Source organism: Notechis scutatus, chromosome 8 (genome assembly GCF_049901735.1).
Source record: "Notechis scutatus isolate UNSWTSFEM ecotype Mainland chromosome 8, rNotScu1.2, whole genome shotgun sequence".
Taxonomy (NCBI): domain Eukaryota; kingdom Metazoa; phylum Chordata; class Lepidosauria; order Squamata; family Elapidae; genus Notechis; species Notechis scutatus.
In genome coordinates this window covers 1,674,454-1,695,177 of record NC_142016.1, presented here as the reverse complement: position 1 = coordinate 1,695,177, position 20,724 = coordinate 1,674,454, and the positions used below count along the sequence as shown (strand labels likewise).

The following is a 20,724-nucleotide window of genomic DNA, read 5'->3' as shown; positions in this document are numbered from 1 at the left end:
TGACCAATCTTGTTCCTGTCCAAACCACTTTCTCTCACATCATAGAAGAGAAAATAACAGGGTCCCTGGAGGTCTTCTAGTCCATCTCCCTGCAGGAGACATTTTGGACAAGTGCCTCCAGTGATGGAGCACCCACAACCGCCAGAGGGAAGCTGATCCATTGCTTGATTGCTCTCATTGTGAGGAAATCTGGTTAGAATTTCTGTTACGACTGTTCAATTGTAGAATTAACGGAATAACCGAATCGGAAGGGACCTCGGAGGTCTTCTAGCCCAACCCCCAGCACAAGCAGGGGACCCTGTAGCATTCTGGGACCAATGTTTGTACAATCTGTCCTTGAAAACCTCTAGGGATGGAGCACCCACCACTTCGGGAGGGAAGCTGTTCCACCGACAGATTGTCCCCACTCCGTTTAAGTAGCTTTAAAGCAGCCAGCGGAGGAGCTGGAACTCCACACGCCTCCCCACTTTCCAAGTCTCAGCCGCCTCTGGCAGTTCTGCCTTCTGAGCCTCAGTGGAGAAAGAAGATCCCGAGTGGGACCCCCACTCTTTCCGGGGGTTGCCAAGAAGGCAGTCGGGGTGTGGCTGTGAAGCAGTGGAGGGGGGCGGCCTTGGCTAGAGGGGAGACTTCCCCTTTTAATGGGAGCCAAATCGGAGGGCAGCCACTGAAGAGGGAGACTTCACCGCCCGGGGCCTCTTGAAACATACAATGGCAAACTAGGCTTTTTTTTGGGGGGGGGGGGGGAGTGGGAGTTGATAATTCGTTTTATACCCATTTCCAGGGACCAGGGCAGCATTCATTTATCTAATTTGTCACATTTTGAAACTGCCAATTTCCTTCACAGAGGGACTCTGGGCAAGGCACCAAGGAAATATTAAAACATAAGAATGGCTATTGGATTTAAGAAGGGACAAGGGTGATTAAAAAAATCAATGTTAAAGTTAATAAAAAAGCGGGAAGAGGGCGTTCAGGGGGCTAACCAGCCCCTTCCATGGTGGTCTTCTTCCCTTTTTTATTCCCACAGCCCTGCAAGGCAAGGTAGGTTGGATCATGAGAGGGAGAGTTAGGGTCTCTGAGGTTCAGTCCGGCCTCTAATTGTGCTGGAGCCCCCTGCCCAGCTACAGCAAACAGGGACCCAAGGAGCGCGTGGCTCCTTTTCCTTAGCAGCTTCGGAGAGGAAGGTTTTCAGGAGGCATTTTGGATAAACTCTGTGCAGATTGGCAAAGCGTTTTCCTCTCCCTTCCCGACCCAAACCTTCCTTCTCTCGCAGTGGACCTGGCACCCCCTCATCGAGTCCTTTTGTCCTGGGTCTGCTGAAGGCACGTTTTGTTTTCCTTGGCAGCTCAGACCAGGCCAGGAGGGATTCTGCGATGCTGTGGAATTGGGCGAGGGTGTGAGAGTTTGGGCAGCGGCCTGTGCTTGGCCTGATGGCACTTGTGGGTAAAGGAGGCGGCATGGCAACCACGCTTCCCGGGAGAAGCACGTGGCAGCTGGGTGTTGTTGCCACAACTCTGGAGGCTTTTAAAGAGCAGCTCTCCCCAGCACCTGCAGGCAACACGGGTTGCAGTTCTCTGGCAGAGAGAAGCAGAAGCGGAGCTACAGGGTCAACTTAGATGATGGGGGCTGTAGTTGAACACCTCAGCTGGCTGGGAAGGATGTGTCAGCCCAATGTTTCTCAACCTGGGTGGCTTTAAGATGTGTGGATTTCGCTGCCTGGCAAATTCTTGGGAGTTTATTTATTTATTTATTTAAAACACAGCCACCCATCCTGTAACCAACCCTAGGCAGCTCCCAATCGAAAAGTAAAAACAACACAGAAAATCATATCAAAGCTATAAAAATAAGCCTATTAAAAACAACAAAAACTTGGCACCAAGTCACTTAGTTTGTTATCCCAGCACTTTGTGGGAAACTCAAAAGCTTTGCGGAAGGCTAGGAGGGCCGAAGCCGGCCAAGCTTCAGGTAGCAGAGTCCTCCATGACTGGGGGGGGAAGGGCTGCCACCTGGAGCCCTTCTGCCACCTGCCAAATGGCCTGGCTGACGGGCCAGGTGCCCCTCTTTCTAAAGGCCTGATGAACATTCAGATGGGGACAATGATCGAGGCAAGAGGAAGATGGCTGCCATGCATCTCCCGTGCGTTCCAGGTGACGCTTTTCCCCCAAAAAGGCAACTGGAGTTCCTTGGCATTTTGCTTCCCATCCAAGAAGCTTGTTCGGTTCTAAATGACTGTCAGGGAATGGAAAAATTCATATCTGTTAACACTCTCAGGCAGAGGTCTCCAAACCTTGGCCACTTTAAGACTTGTGGACTTCAACTCCCAGAATTCCTCAGCCAGCAAAGCTGGCTGAGGAATTCTAGGAGTTGAAGTCCACAAGTCTTAAAGTGGCCAAGGTTGGAGACCCCTGCTTTAAGGGTCGTTGAGGCCTTTTATCTGTATCTTTGGACTCACCTGAACCATTCCATTCCCTGACAGTCATTTAGAATTGGATAAGAAATGAAATATTTTCAAGGAAAGAAACCAAGAAAGTCCCATTGCCATTTGGAAAAAGCACTTTTGGGACCCCCATGAGCTGGGTGATGGAGACTCTCCGTAGCCGTTGAGCATTCCATTCCAATTGCTGGAGGAGGATGAGACCCATTTGCTGAGAGACTTACATTTTGTGCACGTGCAGAAGATCAGATGTCCAAACCAGGGGTTGGATTCAACCAGTGTTAGTTACTACCGGTTCGGTCAGAGTGCGTTTTGCTGTGCGTGCGTGTAAAACAATTGCAAAAAACATCAGCTGTGCTGCCCAGACAGCTGATAAGCGCTGCGCGCGGGTTCGCAGCATTTGAAAATCCTCTTTTTTCCTGCTTTTCCAACCTCAGCTGTGCCGCGCAAAGCAGCTGAGGTTGAAAAAGCAGGAAATAAAGGACAGGGAAGAGCCCGGGCCGGCGGGTGGGCCAAACAGACGACCAAAAGGTCGTCGTACCGAACTGGTTCAGTATCCGCTGCTCTTCAGAGCTACCAGTTCTATAGAACAGGGCTGAACCGGTAGCATCCCACCCCTGGTCCAGACGTGCGAGCTCTTTGATTGTGCAGGAAGCCACTAGAATAATGCTTTTAACTTGGGCAACTCTTAAGATGCCAGCATGACTGGCTGGGGAATTCTGGGAGTTAGTCCACATATGTCTTAAAGTGCATCTGCTGCAAGGGGCAGTGGCGGATGAAGGCTCACTGGTGCCCTGAGCACTGACAAATCTTGACGTACTGTACAAAGGAAGCCAAGGTTAGGCTACCTGAACATTTTTGTGGTGCCCCCTTTGGGCCTGGGGCCCTAAGGACGGGCTTTGCCTGCTTCATGGTTAATACACCACCGGCAGCGGGAGTCGAAGGCGGCAAGATGGCAGCTTCAGCTGTGCACTTCAAGCCCTCCCCAAGCCCTCTTCTCCCGCCTGGGTGGTGGTGGTGGTGGAGGGGCCCTGCTTGGGAGTGAAGGTCACCTCATCCCAGGCTCTGCTGTGGGGTATGTGGACTGTGGGGGTGTGTGTGTGGATGTCAGGGTGGGGCAGGAACGGTAGGGAGCCCGGCTGCTCTTGATCGAACTGTGACCTGAATCACAATAAGGCTGTGGGGGAAATGACTGCGCACAGCCCGCCTGACGGGCACGAAATCTCAGAGCACGGAGCCCGTTCTAGTTTGCCCAGCACAGAAACTGCTCATCACAATTAAAATAAGGCATACAATGTAACATTAAAATTTAACGTATAAAATACAAGATTAAAATATGTACAAATTAAACGGATCTTTCCCAGAAATAATAATGTTGGAATATAACTAACTAAATAAATAAATAAATAAATGCCAGTTGCCAAGCATCCAAGTTTTGATCCCATGGCCACAGGGATGCTGCAATAGTCATCAATGTGAGGACTGGTCGTAAGTCACTTTTTTCAGTGCCACCACAGTTAAGTTTGAACAATTGTTAGATGAGCAGTGACCAGTCCAGCACTACCTGTATTGGGAGAAAAGGTGTTCCTGGGACTACAGGGGTTCTGCTTTCTTGGTAGGTTCAGCCTGGGACCTGGCAGTCCAAGGCCTTTCAGCGGGCAGGGCAGGAACCGGCTGGGGGGCACCAGCTCCCAGACGCCGATGCAATATCGCCCTTTAGACTGACCGAGCGGCGCTCCTGCAGCGTCCCCCAACGCCATCGCCTCGCCTCGCTGCCAGTTAAGCCCAGAGGAAATGGGAGCCTGGCCAAGATTAGCAGGTCGGGCTGTGGGGACCGGGTGGTAGACAACCGCGCCTCCCTCGCCGGGGCAAGTGGAGGCTTTCAGCGCAGCCGGAGAGCTCCGCGGGCGCCTCAGGCGGCGCCGGGCAGGAATGCGGGCGGGCGGGCGGGCGGGGGCTGCGCGCGACGTCCCTCCCTCCGTTGTCCCGGCGCTGACCTCGAGGACGGCGCCCCCCTCCCGTGCGCCTGGCTGGCCCCTCCTCCTGCCGCGGGAGGGCGGCGGCGGCGGCGGCGGCGGCTGAGGAGGAGAAGGACGCTCGCCGAAGACAGCCGCCTTGCGCTCCCGCCGGTCGGAGCGGGCCGGAGCGGCGGGATGGTGGTCTTGCTCGGGAGGAACCTCCCTTCGCTGCTGGCGCTCTTCAAGAAGAAGGGTGAGCGAGGGAGCAGCGGCTGGGCAACGGGGAAGGGGAGGGGGGGGCTGCGCGTGAGAGGATCGGGCGCAGCGCTGGGGGCCAGGGGCTGCCCCGCGCTTGGGGGCTGGGTCTCCTTCTCCGCCCCCACCCCACCCCACCCCGCAGGTGATCCAGACACGCAGGAGCCCCCAGGGAGCCTTTGTGCCCCTCCTGGCCGCCGCCGCCCCATCTCCCCTCCTCGAGCGCCCCCGCCCCATCTCCCCTCCGCTGGCGCCCACCATCCTTGCCCCCCCGGCCCGCTCGCCCCATTGTTGCCCGGCGGCATCCCCGGCGCGGAGGCGGCGGGCGGGGCGCCTCGGCGGCTTCCCTCCCCCCGCTCCTTCCCGCTTTGCAGCCCCGCCTTGGCTGGTCCTCCCCGCTGGCTGGAGGCGAGGATGAGTCGGGGGCGAGGTCACACTTGGGGGGCAGCCCCGCTTCCCCCTTCTCCCTCCGTTGTCGGGGAGGACGGCGAAGGCCTGGCCTCTGCGCCCCCCACCAAGCCTCGGAAGCGAGCCCGGGATCGGGCCTGATTTGGCGCCTTGGATCTTGCGGGGGGGAGGCGGGGGAAGCGTGGCCTGGAGGTGGAGGCCGACCTCCGGAAGGTGGCAGCTCCTTGGGCGGGGCCCACCTGGGGCCGCCCAGCATCTCCCTCGCTCCACGACGGTCGTGAACTGGAAGCTGGCTGGGGAATTCTGGGAGTTGAAGTCCGCCAGGCGTCAAGGGGCCAAGGTTGGACAGCCCTGGTCCAGACATGTTTAGGTTCCCATGGTTGGAGACCCGAGGATTGATAGATGTAAAATCTCTTTCCAGTTAAGCTGGATTCCCAGTGATTTTGTGGCTACGTAATCATAGATTTAACGACAGCAACAGTGGTTTCCTGTTGCTGCCCTTTGGGGTGCTTTTTAATTTTGCAATCGGAGGATTTTTGGTGGTGTGAGCTTTTCAAGGTCAGCCGTACTCAGCTGGTGAAGCTTCTTGGAAGGTTGTAGCATTGTTCATAGTGTTTTTAGTTCCTCGGAATTTCATTAATGGATTGTAACAATATTTTAGTAAAATAAACTAGATTATCAACTATAATTATAAACTGGCATGCATTCTATTCATGCTACCAGAAGTCGCTCCTGATTTTAAAAATCTTCTAAAATTGAAATATAAAAATGTAGAACATAGAAATATTTATGTACAAATTTATGTATACGTTACAATGTACATAAAGAGAAACCCAAATTTTGGAGGTGATATAAATCCATGTATGAAACTGTAACCGGGAAACGTTTTGCAAACTCAGTTAAATTCTGTGTTGGTTTTACTTTCAAGATATGACTTCTTATTTTAGACATCCAACCGCACAGAACCCGCACAGTCAGCTCAGTCCCCTTGATAAGTTGTTTCAGCAGTCAGTGACACATCAGTCTGAAAATGTTTTATTGTTCAGTGTGAAGAAAGAAATTGTTTCATTTAACACATTTGTTAACTACTGCAATCATGTAATTCTGAGATTGTACACGACTATGAAAAAACAGAAGTGCTGTATCCCCCCACTAGATAGAATAGAATAGAATGAACAGGAAGGGACCTTGGAGGTCTTCTAGTCCAGCCCCTTGCTCAAGCAGGGGTTCCTATACCATTTCAGACAAGTGACTGTCTATAGACCCCTCCTCTTCAAAGCCTCCAGTGACGGAGCACCCAAGATTTCTGAAGGCCAGCTGTTCCACTGGTAAATTGTCCTCACCGTGAGGAAGATGGGTAGAGTGGGCTTCTCAAGGCAATGCCAGATGGACTTTGGTGTTGTGGTAACTGGAACTCTTGAGTTGGGCCTGAGAGGAACCCCGTGCACGGACTTCAAAATTAGCCAGAGGGGCTGATCCTAGTGGACTTTCCACCAGCAGGTGCTGGTCCAGCTGAAGACCCAGTTGGCTCTCTTCCAAAGGTTGCCAAGGCAGAGGGGTTGCCGTGGGGATCGGGCTGCCACCCAGGCCCTGGGAGTGGATTCCCTGGGTGGGGGAGGGGGGGAGGGTCGTCCTGTTCCTGCTCAGCCAGAGAGAATGCAAGAGCCTTTTGCTGTCTGATTGCCGCCTTCCAAGGATTTTGGTGCCTTGGCTAAACTCCCACTGCCAAACTGGAGGCCACAACTCCATCGTTGGGGGCCACCCAACTGGGCCAGGCAGGGAGGCAGGCTGTGGTGTGTACCGCAACCTCGCAACATGCAAAAAACATGCATCTACTTGTGTCCAAGCAGGATATTAAGTACCAGAGGTGGCCTTGTGTCATCACATTGTGATGCATGTTTTGTTGTTTTCAGATGATTGTGGTTTATACCAAGTGCCTGTGGGCGATGTGGATTGCAGTCCAATCCATCTGGAAGGTACCAGGTTGGAGGAGGCTGAATAATGCACCCTGAACTTAAATTCTGTACCCCAAATAGTGTGTCTTCTGTGCCGAAAGATGAGGGTCCCCCTGACCCCCAAACTGCCTTGCCTTCCAGAGACAGGAGGAGGAGGGCGGGGGAGGCTGCCTTGCTCCGCTAGGCTCCAGGCTGTTTATCCTAAGAAGAAGGAGAAATGGGCAAGGATGCTCAGGAAGGGAGACTCCACCCATATTGATCTTTGTAAAAGGAGCCAGATTGGGGAGAGGGAAGAGGAGAGCGGGGGAAGCCAAGCAAATGCCAAACCAGCACTTGGCAGTCCGGGGGCGGCCTTCCTGAGGGGCTTGTACTTCTGCGGACAGGCAGGTTTCATCCCTATCGTAGCTTTAAACCAGGGGTGTCCAACCTTGGCAACTTTAAGACTTGTGGACTTCAACTCCCAGAATTCCTCAGCCAGCTTTGCTGGCTGAGGAATTCTGGGAGTTGAAGTCCACAAGTCTTAAAGTTGCCAAGGTTGGACACCCCTGCTTTAAACAGTTCTTGTTGGGGGCTGCAATCTAAATCTAACTTGTGGAGAAGGTCCACAAACAGATGCAGCCCAAGCAGTGCATGATTTCTGGGCTTCACCATTGATGCTCTCATCCTCAAAGGCACTTAAGTTGCCTTAATTGCTGGCCTTGTAAGGGTTTGCACGGGCAGGACCGTGGTGCCGCTTTTCATGACTTTGTGTTCAGAGGCAGTCTACCTTATACAGTGGAGGACACTTACAATCATAATTGGCGCTAGCATTTCCATTGCTAAGCCAAGTGAGTCGCACCCAGTTTTATGACCGTGTTGTTATGCCCGTTAAGTGAATCGCTGCAATTGTTAAGTGAATCCTATGGTCATTAAGTGAATCGGGCTTCTGCCATTGACTTTGCATATTGGAAGCTGGCTGGGAAGATCACGTGACCCTGGGAGGCTGCAGCCATCATAAACACAGGCCCCAGTTGCCAAATGGGCAAACTTTGGTCATGTACTCTGGGGATGCTGCAACAGTCATAAGTGTGAGGACTGATCATAGGTCACTTTTCCCCATAACCTGTGAACATCAAATGAGTGCTGGGTAAATGGTTTCAGGCTGAGGACTACCTGCCCTGCCAGAGGCTGAGTCCTTGCCTGGGGGGGGTGGGGGGCCTCCAGACTTACCTGAGATTTGAACTTTGGCATCTCCAAACGAACAAGGTTTGGGAGAACCAGGTTAAGGGACTTCTTTCCGTTAGGGGTTTGGGGTCAGAGCAGGTGATGCTGGTAAGGGGATCGGCTGTTCACCAGTGTCCTTGACTGCCTTTGGGCCCCACAGCAGGTCGCTTCAATTTGGCCGGAGATTTCCCAGGCACCAGGGCCTCTTTGCAAAGCCATGATGGGTTGTGCCCGGGAGACGGCCGGGGGTGGGGGGTGGGGGGACAGAGGGGGCCTGGCCTGCTGTGGCCCACCAGGTTGCAAGGAATCAGACACAAGTCTGACCCACCACAGCTACAAAGAGGGCCCCGCTCTTACTTTTCTGTGGCTCAGCCAACACGCAGGTTTAAGCTCCAGCCTTGCCATCAACTCCAGGGGAGACGATAAGAGGTTTGTGAAATCCCACCCCAGCCAAGGCGATCCATTGTCTAAGCACTCCTAAAACACCAGGTTGAAAAGGAGGCTGTGTTTTTAAATAAACAGCTATTAAGAGCTCCGTGGGTGGCAAAAACGGGCTGGTAATCCCTTGGAGGGCTGGGTGTGTGATGGCGCAGCACCTGGGTGCCGAAGGGATTTCTTGGGCTTCAAGACAGCCCCCTCTCCTCCTTTGGGTCTCTTTCCATTTTAGCTGGATTGCTAATCTTTATTTCAGACCCGGTTACCCCGGTGACCCCCTCAATATCAAACGGACTGGTCAGCCTTGTGCAGATGGTGGGGAGTGCAAGGTCTGGTTTTTGGCTTCCCTCCCCAGGCGTTTTATTTGATTGCATCAAAGCCAGTAAAAAGAAATAGGCGTACGTAAAGACTATTAGCATTGCAGTATCAAATTAGATTTATTTATTTTTCAAGAAAGAGGCGTAGAAAATAATACAGAAACGGAAACAAACCCAGGGAGAAGAGGATACAGGATCAAAACACTGCTTGCTTGTGCTTTCATGAAAAGAAATGGCAATCCGGATCTTGATAAACAATGTACAGATCAGATAAACAATGATAAACAATGTACAGATCTCGCTGCAGATCAGATACAGATTCATGTATTATGTAATAATTTATGTAGCCAGACCCACCTTGCCTGGGGGCCGGGGACACGAGGGAGGGGGACTGCTGCTTTCTGCCACGCTGAGGGTCAGCGGGTGATCACTGGTTTATTTTTAGAGGCGCCTCCAGCTGTGGAGTCCGTAGATCAACCATAGTTCTGACTTCACTGAGTGATGCATTATTTGTATCGGAAGCATCACAATTAAAATAAGGCATACGATATGACATAAAATTCAAAATATAAAATGCAAGATTAAAATATGTACAGGTTAAACAGATCTGGCCCAGAAACCAGTGACATTAATTGCATTCTGTCATGCTGCCATGAGCTCCTCCACTGATCGGGACACAAAGGGCAGGGATACGTATGTGTTGTCATCTGCATGTCATCACAGTCGCAAAGGCCACGAAGCCCCTGGATAGCCCCGTTTGTTCAGAGGGTCGTCTTGTCCCCATCGCAGCCCATTCAATGGTTTCCATACTTCCCGGCTTTGGCCGGTCCCAGCTGGCCAGCTCCTCCGTTGGTTCCACCCAGTGCTGGATCTTTGCAGCTTTTCACAGATCCCCCCGGCTTCCAAAGTCTTCCGTGGACCTAAAGAAGCTTTTCCTGGAGTTCGGTCTCTGGTGAGAACTGGTTGCAAGGCGTAGAAAGGGCGTTGTCTAGATATTGATGATTTGAGTCTCTCTCTCTCTCTGCATGCCGCTGATTCTCTGCAAACAGCAGGCAGGGCAATGCCAGCTAGGTGGTAGATCTTATCTAGAGGGGAAGGTTTAAGGCATCCGGTCATAATTCTGCTAGCTTCATCCAAAGCAACATCTACTTTCCCAGCAGGTGCTGATTTATACCAGACCTTTTTGGAGGGGGGGGGGGGGGAGGCTGGCGTATTTGCCTGCTGAGTAGCAAAGAGCTAGAACTGTTGTCTTAAGGTTTGGCACCCCAGGCAGAGCTCTTTCCTTTCCCAGGGAGGTTATATCATCCACTGACCTTCCGTTTAGTTAGGGCCCAATCTAGAGGGGGCCTAAATACTCAGGCCTGTGGCAAAGTGGTGCCTTTCTATCCCCAGAAGAAATTTTGTGTGTCTTTGGACCTGGTCACCTTGCTATGTTTGTCCACAGCTCAAGCCCCGGTGGGCGAGCAATGCTGGTGCTCAGAATTTGGGGCTGCTCAGTTAAGTTAAAGGCCGAGTGCCCCAATTTAGGCTAAGTTTTAACAGTGGTCCTTCTTCCTACCTTGGTATGTTGCGTGAAGCTTGTTCCTTTGATTGGGTTAGGATTAACGTTCGGACATGGAGGATATATTCATTCAGAGGAACCAGAGTACGTGCGTTGTGTGGCTCCAGCTGCCAGTTTCAGTCTTGAGCAGTCCCAGGAAACACCCCCCTCCAAATGAAATCCTGTGTGGATGGTGTGGCAGTCTGGGCTAATAATTGATGCTGCCCCACCCCCAGTTGGAGCCAGTGGTCTCTGTCTGAAAGTGGAGTAAAACGGATCCGGTTTTGCTCAAACCCGCCTCCTGCCCCCACACTATGCCCCCCTCTTTCTGTTTTGGGAGTGACTGGGTTCTATGATGGATAAATCCACTATAATGCTGCCCTTTACACTGGATTGCCCTGTTGGCGTATGCCAGGCGCTGCAATGGTTGTGGTATCAGTCATGTGACTGCCCTGGGCACTTTCACCTCTTCCTTGCAACAGACTTTAAAAGTGTAGGCTGTGAGTGAAGCCTAAGCCTGTCGCTGAGGGGTGGAAGGGAAAGAGAAGGGGGCCTTGGACGGGAGGCAGGGGGTTGTCCTGGATTTGGGGCTTGTTCTCCTAAAGCAGGGGTCCCCAACCACCAGTCCGCGGACCGGTACCGGTCCGTGGAACAAATCCTACCGGGCCGCTGGTTTGCTGGGCGCCGCCATCTTGTTTTGATGAAAAAGTGCTTCTGGTGAGCTTTTCCGGGTAGAAAGCCATTTCTGCCCAGAAAAGCTCACCGGAAGCGCTGGGCGCCGCCATCTTGTTTTGATGAAAAAGTGCTTCCGGTGAGCTCACCGGAAGCACTTTTTCATCAAAACAAGATGGCGGCGCCCAGCTGATGCCGGTACCGGGTTGCGGCGCCCAGCTGATGCCGGTACCGGGTCGCGGCATAAAAAAGGTTGGGGACCACTGCCCTAAAGGAGAAGGAAGGGCTGGTCCGGAGACTTCTGCTTGGCTGAGCTGCACACTAGCTTCTCGGGCTCCCAACCTTGGCAACTTAAATTATGTGGACCTCAACTCCCAGAATTCCCCAGCCAGTATACAGTTTGTGGGCTTTTGCTCCCAGTATACGAGGGATTCTCAGGTTGGAGTCCAGGTTCTCCAGGATGGCTGGAGAATTCTGGGAGCTGAAGTTCACACATCGTAGCATTGCCAAGGTTAAGAAACACTGTCCTAAATGGACAGAAATAAACCACAGTAAATCTATGAAAAACAAGCCCAACTGTGTTAAGAGGCCTGTTCTTGTGCAGCGTAAACCTTGTTCGATTTAACCAAAGTTAACTTTGGGTGGAGTTGTAAAGCGTATGATGCATACTTCAATACTGCTGTAAGTGCCCTGCATTCAAGGTAGGATCCACAATAATTAAAATCTCTCATAACAGATGCATTCTCTAGCATTAAAAGACGTTAAGCCACACGGCTGAGGACTGGCCGTTGTTGATTACTGTGAACTGGTGACAGTATGAAGGTTGGGTCAGCCTTGGTGAGCCATTCCACAGGTCAGCCCTGCCCAGTTGCATCTCCGGAGAGGTTGGATCATAACAGTGGCATTTAGTGCAGGCCACCATGTCTGGAAGACACTGACTTCAGGAAAATGGTTGCCTCACAGTTAATAACAGTGCATGCCCCTTGCCTTGTCAACGACGGCTGCTGGTCCTGGTTTACAAAAGGGCAGTTGGGCTGAGGAGAAAGCAGCCCATCCTTCTCTCCAGCAACCGGCCCGCCGGGTGACGCTCCCTGAGTGAAAGCAAAGAAGCTCTTCTGGAAAGAATTGGACCCTTCCTCAGTCTAGGAGGGGCTTCGGGGAGGGGGCCACTTGCAGTTCAGGGCCTGGCCTCCTTGGCCAATGGGGCAGCGCTCGATGGGAAGGGCCTTCCCTTCTGCCACAGTGCAGGGTTGCTGCCCGTCAGATCAGGAAAGGTTGGGGCTGTGGAGATTCTCTGCCTTTTGCTGCTGCTGCTCTGTGTGTGTGTGTGTGTGTGTGATGTGTGTGATGTGTGTGTGAAATGGACCCTTGTTTGCCTGCTCAGTCTGAAGACACTTAAACATAATTTAATAGATAATCAGAGTTGGAAGGGACCTTGCAGGTCATCTAGTCCACCACCCCCCAAGCAGGAGACCTTACACCATTTCTGACAAATGGCAGTCCAGTCTCTTCTTGAAAGCCTCCAGTGATGGCGCTCCCACAACTTCTGAAGGCAACTTCTCTTCCATGGTTGATTGTTCTCCCTGTCAGAAAGTTTCTCCTTATTTCCAGGTTGAATCTCTCCTTGATCCGTTTCCATCCATTTTTCCTTGTCTGGCCTTCAGGTGCCTTGGAGAATATCTTGACCCCCCCTTCCTCCTCTCTGTGGCAGCCCCTCAGATATTGGAAGGCCGCTCTCCTGTCTCCCCGGGCCCTTCTCTTCACTTCTCCCCCCTCTGTGTTCCCAGGTGCTGCTGCAAAGGCGGAGAATGAGGAGAAGCGGCTGAGTGTCCAGTACAAGGCCGTAGAAGACCAGCCGGACAATGTGTTCTTCCCCAACAGCCGGCCCCCCCACCTGGAGGAGCTGCACATCCAGGCCCAGGCGGGGCTCAAGTCCTTGCAGAACCTAGGTAGGCTGACTGGGTTGGTGGGGTCGACTTCGGAGCTGGTCTGGAGGGCTCGCCCCTCTCCGATGTGGCAGCTTTCCTTGCTTAGCATCACATCTCAAAGCCAGCAGCCTCTCCCAGCCTGATGCCCTCAAGATGTGCGATGGGATGGAGAATCCCAGCTGGTGTGACGTTGAGAAAAGTGGTGCTGAAAATTCAGCTGCTGTCTGTGCATCCATATTTGAATTTGTGCATGAAGAACACAACATTTGTAAGGGATTCAGACGTGTCCCTTGCAGGTCAGTCAGGTTCGGTGCAGGACTCTATTAAGCTGCCCCAACAGGTGGGCCTGCAGAAGCCAGGGAGCCTGGCCCTGTCTCCAGTCAGGAAATTCCTCTGAGAATCCAGCTGGAATCTCCTTCCTTTTAGTTCAGGGAGGGAGGCTACAATGGCAGTTTTCTTCAGTGGCTTTTCAGGCCCGTCTCATGAGCCTCTGGCTGCCCCTTTGCAGTTTAATAAGGGCTTTAAATCCTGTGAGACTCTGGCAGCATCTCTCTATAGAGCTCAAGCAGGAGATTCTGAAAACTCACAAATTTCAGCATTCTCCTGTGAAATCTTGGAACATCTTCTGTTAAGAATGCCAGAATCCTCCAAAATTAAGCCGTCCCAGGATAATTTGGTTTAATCTGAGCCTGAACATGCCATTGTGGGAAATGTGTGGCCAATTCTTGGCTTCACGGTTCAAAAATTTCACTGATCTCTTGGGATAAAATTCATGGGTTTAGTAAAAACAGTACCCTTTTATAGTGCAAGTGCAACATGGAAGTTCAAAAGTAGGCCTATATTTTTCCTCCCAGAATATAAACGCACATGAAATGAAATGGGGGGGAAAAAGAACAAATGCATTGTTTGCCATTCCCTGGTTCAGTGTGTTAATTGTGGGGGTGTTTTCCCCCCTGTATTCATGATTTGTGCAGGGGCTTCTCCGTGCACCTTTCAGAGCCTGGGAGTCCGGTCAGGGTCTCGCAGAGGGAAGGTCTCCTGCATCGGCTGCTCAGGGTTGGTGAGGCTGCGCCCCCCTGGAAATCTGCTCTTCTTGGCTTCTTTCCCAAAGGCCTATTTTGGGGGGCCCAGATGCTCCAAGGCCTCAATAAGGCCATGTAATTGGGTGCAATTTGGGTAATGACGGAGGAGATGACGTCACGGAGAGGACATTCCTCCCTCAACTCTGAAATGGTTCTGCCTTCCCTAAACAGAGCCCCAGGGTGACGTTGTGATGGCACTGAAGGGGGAAGCCGCACAATGGTGGGTTTTGAGGGGGGCAGAAGGTCCTCATTTGAGACGGGAGCTGTCGAGGGGTTTTGCTTGGAGAGCCACTGAACTTGAAGTGCGATATCGTGTGACTTCCTTGCTTAGGGACGGCAATCCCAGCCATCCTTATTCATGTCGTCATCATTAAGCAAGGACCAGTGGGAAGAGGTGGGCACACCAGCTAAAGCTGCAGGGAGGTTGTCCATTACGGAGTGCAGACAGGCGGGCCAAAAAGTGGCAAACACCGCTTGTTGGCTTCTCCGACTGTTTCGCCTGTTGGAAACTGACAGGGAAGGTCACACGTGATGATGGTGTGACCATCCTAATTATGAGCTGGTTGCCAAGTATGTGAATGGTGTTTGTGTCCTGCAATGTCAGCAACCATAAGCACAAGTGGTAGTAGATACCTCTTGTTTAGCGCTGTCATAAGTTTGAGCAGTTGCTGAATGAGTGGTTGTAGCCTGAGGACTGCCTATAGATACTCCCTGAGTTGGATTCTTGGGCACCCCTATTCTTTGGCCCTAACCTGCTCCCAACTCTGTGGGTTGAAGTCCACAAGTCGTAAAATCGCCACGGTTAAAGGCCCCCTGCGGCAGAGGCGCCTCGGAGGAGGATGCCCCAGACCCAACTGGATCTCAGGCCAGGGTTCAGCAGGGGTGGCCTTGAAGCAGAAGCCGGGGTGCCTCCCTCCCCAGGCTCCCTGGTTCTTCAGGGCCTGCCAATACCTGGACCAGCTCCCAGGGGCTGGGAATGCAGGGTCCCCCAGATTGCAGGGGCTTTTCCTGCCTCCAGGACCTGCTGTCGTCCGCGTTGTGGAGGGAGAGGCTGCCTTGAGAGAGGTGGTGGGACTCAACGTTTTTTACTACCGGTTCTGTGGGTGTGGCTAGGGGGTGTGGCCATGTGACTGGGTGTGGTTTTTTTTTGCTTTTTGCAGCACCCCTCCCCCCATTTTTTGGGCCTTCTGGGCCTCAGGCAAGCCTCATGGGGGGCCTTTTTGCTCCCAGAAGGCTTCCCTGGGGCCCAGGAAGGCAAAAAATTGAGGGGTTTTTTTTTTGCCTTCCTGGGCCTCAGAGAGGCCTCCTGTGTGAAGCAGTAAGACAGCGAGGGGAATCCTGGCACAGCTGATCTTGGGAACAGCTGATCGTTGGGAGTGGTGGGGGGGGAAAGAAACACCTTGAGGAGTGACTGGGTGGGTGAGTGTCAGGTGGGCGGGACAAGCGAGCGAGTGGCAACCAGGTCGGGGTCGTGGCCAGCCAGAAGTTACTACTGGTTTGGTGACCCACGCCAAACCCTTGCTCCTGGCTCGCCTGAACCGGTGTCAACCGGCTGAATACCACCACCGCTTGAGAGGCGTCCCGCCTTTTACTCAACCCCAGCGTGCAACTGCTGGGCGAGCTCATCTGCAGTTGGCGGTCCTCAGTCTAGGATGCTGCAAAGTCTGTTTTCCACATCCAGGTCAAGTGGCTGGGGGGGTGCCTGCCTGGTGATGGCCTTCTGGGAAGCCATAAGGACCTGGCTGTGTCCCAGGCCTCCAGTGGTGTGTGTGTGTGTGTGTGTGTGTCCCTTTCTTCCTATTTATGGATACTTGTTGTGAATTGGATTACTGTTCTGTTAATTCTTGTTTGTAGCTTCACTTACTATACTTCTCTTCTCTTCTGCATTTTTATTTAACATTGTGAGCTGCCCAAACTTGCTTTGGAATTGAGTGGTGCCAAAATGGAATACATAGTTTTGAGCTGACTTTGTTTACAGAAGGCGTGGAGGGCCCCTCTCCTACTGGGGGTATTTTCCATTTCCCTTTTTCCTCCTGGCGGCCCCCCCCCCAGTTTGGAAAAAAGAGGAAGAGGCTCTTCCTGTGGGTTCTGACTGAAGTGGGAGAACCCAGGCAAGCTGCAGACCCCTAAGACCCTGGAAGACAGGAGGGAGCCCTCACCATTCCTTGCAACTAAGGAGAGCAAGGACCTCACCCAGGAGAATTTACCTGGAATCCTTTTCCCCTTTGAAGTAATGCTCGGAGCACGGCAGGGTCTCTCCTGCAGCTGAATGAGAACTGGTGGGAGGAAAGGCACATCCGGCTTCCTTCACAACGCAGGTTTTAGGTTTAGATTGAGGACACCCGGTTCTGGGAGTGTTGCACATGCACACACACACACACACACACAGAGAGAGAGATTTGGTTTAGATGAAACCTTTATCTGCTGGTGGCTCCGCCCTCCGCGGAGGCCAAGCAAGCAGAGTCCCCTGCAGCTGCGCAGAGCAGATGGGCCGGGCGCAGAGCCACAGCGGAGTCCAGGCCTGGTGGGCCCAACTCTTTAAAGAGCCAGAGACCTCCAGCACCTTCATGCTGGCCCCCAGCGCAGCTTCTGGTCACCAGTGGTTGGGGGCTTGCAACTCAAGGGAGCTTCCAGTCTCGCCATCTCTGTCCTCGGAGTCCCCCGATGAGGGTTGGGGGCCCCCCAGGCCTTCTCGGGCTGACCCCTGGCTGTGTCTGTCCTGTTGCCTTTTAGAGAAACAGAAGAAGACCAGGAAGATCTGGGACCACAGTGAGACCAGCAGCGTCCAGGTAAGTCACCTGCCCACCTCCCTCCCACCCACCCACCCACCCCCGGTTTTCTCACCGTACTGTGCCCGCCCCGTGCAGCAGCCGTGCCCTTCTTGGGCCCTCCCAGGCTTGCTGGACTACAGCTCCCCTCCTGAGACGTCCCTGTTCTTTGGCCCCAGCGTGTCCTGCAAACACACAGCCCCCTTGGGAAGACGGCTGGGGAGTTCTTGTCTGCCCCTGGGGGTCATCCTGGCCTGGCTGGGAGGGGCAGCGGCACGACAGACTCTCCCCCCACCAAGCCACCAGAGTGCTGTGCTTGACCTTTGGGAGGGGGGGATTTGTCTTCCCCTCCCTGCCGCATCTCTGGGAATGTTTACCTTGTTTTTAGCCAGCTGCCCTTTGTCCCTACGGAGCGAGCTCCCCATGGCCTCCCCTGGCTGCTTAGCCTGTGGCCAGAAGGGGGCTGTTTGGAAGGTGTTAAAATGCCAAAAATGGTTAAATTTGCTTTGTTTGTCTATTTTTTCCTTTATTAACATGTACATAAAACACTAAGTGTAACTATGCAACGGAGACCTTAATCCTATGTCACTAACCCAAGACCAACACCTTTATTGTATAACAGATACTTCAATGCAATCAGCAGTGATTCCGCCCCCCCAACATAATATTAAATTCTGGATGAAAAAGCCAAATAATCTTACACTCAGTAACGCTGAAGTCCAAAATTATAACTAATGTAGATATAATATTTCTTTCTCCTTTCTTTATCATCAGTAGTCTCAGTTACCCCAAATAGCCTTGAATTGAAGCTACTAATCTTCAATTAATTATAACTATAACCGCATCAACATAAAATGTATTAAGATTTACAGCAAACTAAGAGAAAAAAAAGGGGGATGGGGGCCTTCTGGGTGAGGAATGGCATATACTGACCTGTCCTTATCAAATGAGGGGAGGGGGTGATAGTGCTTAAAACCAAGACTCTGGGCAGCGTTGTACCACGAAACCTTTCTGGATAAGAAGATGGGAGATCATCCACTTGTGCTCCAGGCAGCTGTTCCTTGTGAGGGGACGGCAGGATGGGGAGGTTTTGAGCACCGGGAGAGATGAAGGGAAGCCATCATGCTCTCCAGTCAACCACAGCAGAGCCTTTCAAAGCCTTTCGGCTTTGCTAACTCCAGTTTCTGCTACTTTCAGAAATTACCCGCTTAACTATCTTAAGGCTAATAGAGTTCTTTAAAAGTACCTGGTGACTTTATCCTCACTGCAGAATAAAAGAAAAATTAACTCTATAAGTTTAAGAAATTAAAGAATTCGAAATAAGTTGCAAAAAGCTAACCAAGACTTTAATTCAAAATAGTTGTAAATATATTAAAGACAAATTTTGAATATTAAGACTTTTGCTGTAAGATTTTGGAAATCATTATATAAATAAACAGCACCCTCGTGGAAGCTAAATTATACTTTAAGGCATAACAGAAATTTGAGATTTTTATGATTTTAGAAATTGGATGCTACAGTAATGGGAACTAAAGATTCTGAATGAGAGAAAGAAAGAAAACTTACCTTCTCTCTTTGGTCAGTACTGGGACTAAATGACAGAAAATGGTATGACTCTAGGAGATTTTTGAAGAAGGGGAACAAACACCATCAGCTACAATGCCAGCGATGACGTCTGCTTCAGTGATAGACATTGTCCAAATGAGGTTGAAGGAGAAATGGCAGGTGTGAAGTAGAATATCTTGGAAGATCCACCGATAAAGAGCTGAAAGAAACCTGATCTGATGCAGAAATGCTAAAATATAAAGAGATTGTTGAAACATTGGACAAAATTTTAAAATGTGGATTATAAGACACAGATGACACTTAAAGTGGAAAGACAAATGATAAGGCTAGAGAAAGGCAAACGTTTCCCTGTCCAGTTATGTCCGACTCTTAGGGTCCGGTGCTCATGTCCCTTTATTGGCGGAGGGAGCCAGCATTGTCAGAAGACGTTTTCCATGGTCATGTGGCCAGTCTGGCTACATGCCAAAGGCGCACGGACTGCTGTTACCTTCCCTGCAAAGTGGTACCTATTTATCTACTCGCACTTGCATGCTTTCGAATTGCTATTGGGCAGGAGCTGAGGCAAGGAAGAGGAGCTTACCCCGTTGCCCAGTGCTGAGGTCTCGAACCTGCTTAACGGTAATAATATAGAGAAGATTTTAAAAAGTAAGAGTATTTATTCCACAGAACAGTATTTATCTGATTCAATACTACTACTGCTACTACTACTACTACTACTACTACTACTACTACTACTTTGGAATTCTGGCTTGCTGGGACTGAATAAGCCAGGTAAGGAACCCTCCTTGGCTGGTCTTCAGATACTCAACTCCCTGCACTCAACAAGTTGCTCACTGCATAATATTAAGGACTCTGCATGGTTAGTTAATAGTTTCACAGATAGTTCACACACTCTGTTGCACAGCACTCCGGTCTCTGTCGACTTTCCATCACGCCCCCTGAAGGCAAGAAAATGACCTGGATAATTACAAAAAGATTCCTGGATTTACCAAAGAGATTTGCTTAAGCCTCAAAGAAGAGAAACAAAAATTGAAGAACGATCAGATCAACAATGTTTGAAAGAAGACCAAGATTGTTGGAAACAAAAGGGAGGAGTACTAAGTTGATTTGATTGAGCAAGGTTAAAACAATAAAGCCCTGGGAACTCATTTTATGGACTTTTTGCTGACACTGGGACTGAAATGTTAATGTTTTATGGGTTTGTGTGTGGATAAAGGATGGCCTATGGGAAGATGAGATACAAGGGCAGAAGAATGATTAACTTTGCTTTCTACTTGTAACGAAGGATAGGAAGTTACTTCTTCAAATATTTTCTTTCTGTTTTTTCTCATTTTTCCCCTCTTTCCTCTTTTCTTTTCTCTAGCACTTTCTATTCTTTATTTCTCTTTTCCTTACTGGGTTTAGTTTGTATTGTCTTTTATTATCATTTTTAAGCATTTTCAATAAAAAATATTTTTTTAAAAAATTTTATTGAACAAAAAGAAAACATTTAAAAACAGTGAACGTGGTGTAATCATCCTGACACATCTAATTGTCTTTCATAGCTATTTCAGATGATAAATAATACATATTTACATAATATATACATCAATATCAACAATTCTTTATACTCCTAGTCTGTTGTCTTCTCTATCTATCTCATTTTAATTTAAATTTTAAGTCCTTTTTCCCCAATCAGTAGTAAAACAATAAAAATTATTAAAAGCAAAAACAAAAATCCCTGAGCTGGGTATGTCTTGAAAGGGACAGGTAAGAACACCTGCAGGCTGGTTTTCCTGTAGGATCAATAAGGTGATGGCAGCCAGCGAGCGCCACCTAGTGGGCACATGCAGTGCTTCTGCCTGGGGCTGGAACTTGCTTCCTCGTGTAATTCTTGATTCCATGAAGGCAAGAAAGGAGAGAAGCAGCTGATGGACAGATGTTGTCCTGGTTTTCGGCTGCCAAGATCCTTGCCCTGAGCTGTTGAGCCTCTGTCGGGGGTCAGAAGTGCCTTTAGGCAGCTCCCCCAAACGGGGCTTTCAGAAAGTTTCACTGGTGGAGGATAAGCCTTGGGAAAGTGTTTCCCAACCTTGATATCTAAGTGGTGTAGACTTCGACTCCCATAATCCCCTGCCTGGTATGTTATTGAACCTTTAAGATGGGTGGAATTCATGCTGGCTGGGGAATTCGGGGAATTGAAGTCTACCCAACTTAAAAGTTGTCAAGA

General features: G+C 50.8%; 1 protein-coding gene across 1 annotated transcript in view; it reads left to right on the top strand.

The window, feature by feature from the left end:
• Positions 1-4,405: 4,405 nt before the first annotated feature.
• The window catches only part of NHSL3 (NHS like 3), a 28,161-nt gene continuing 11,842 nt past the window's right edge, over positions 4,406-20,724 (top strand). The window contains 3 exon segments of the mRNA XM_087970254.1: positions 4,406-4,642; positions 12,962-13,123; positions 16,918-16,973. Coding sequence (XP_087826380.1) covers positions 4,585-4,642; positions 12,962-13,123; positions 16,918-16,973 — 276 coding nt within the window. The 5' untranslated portion in view covers positions 4,406-4,584.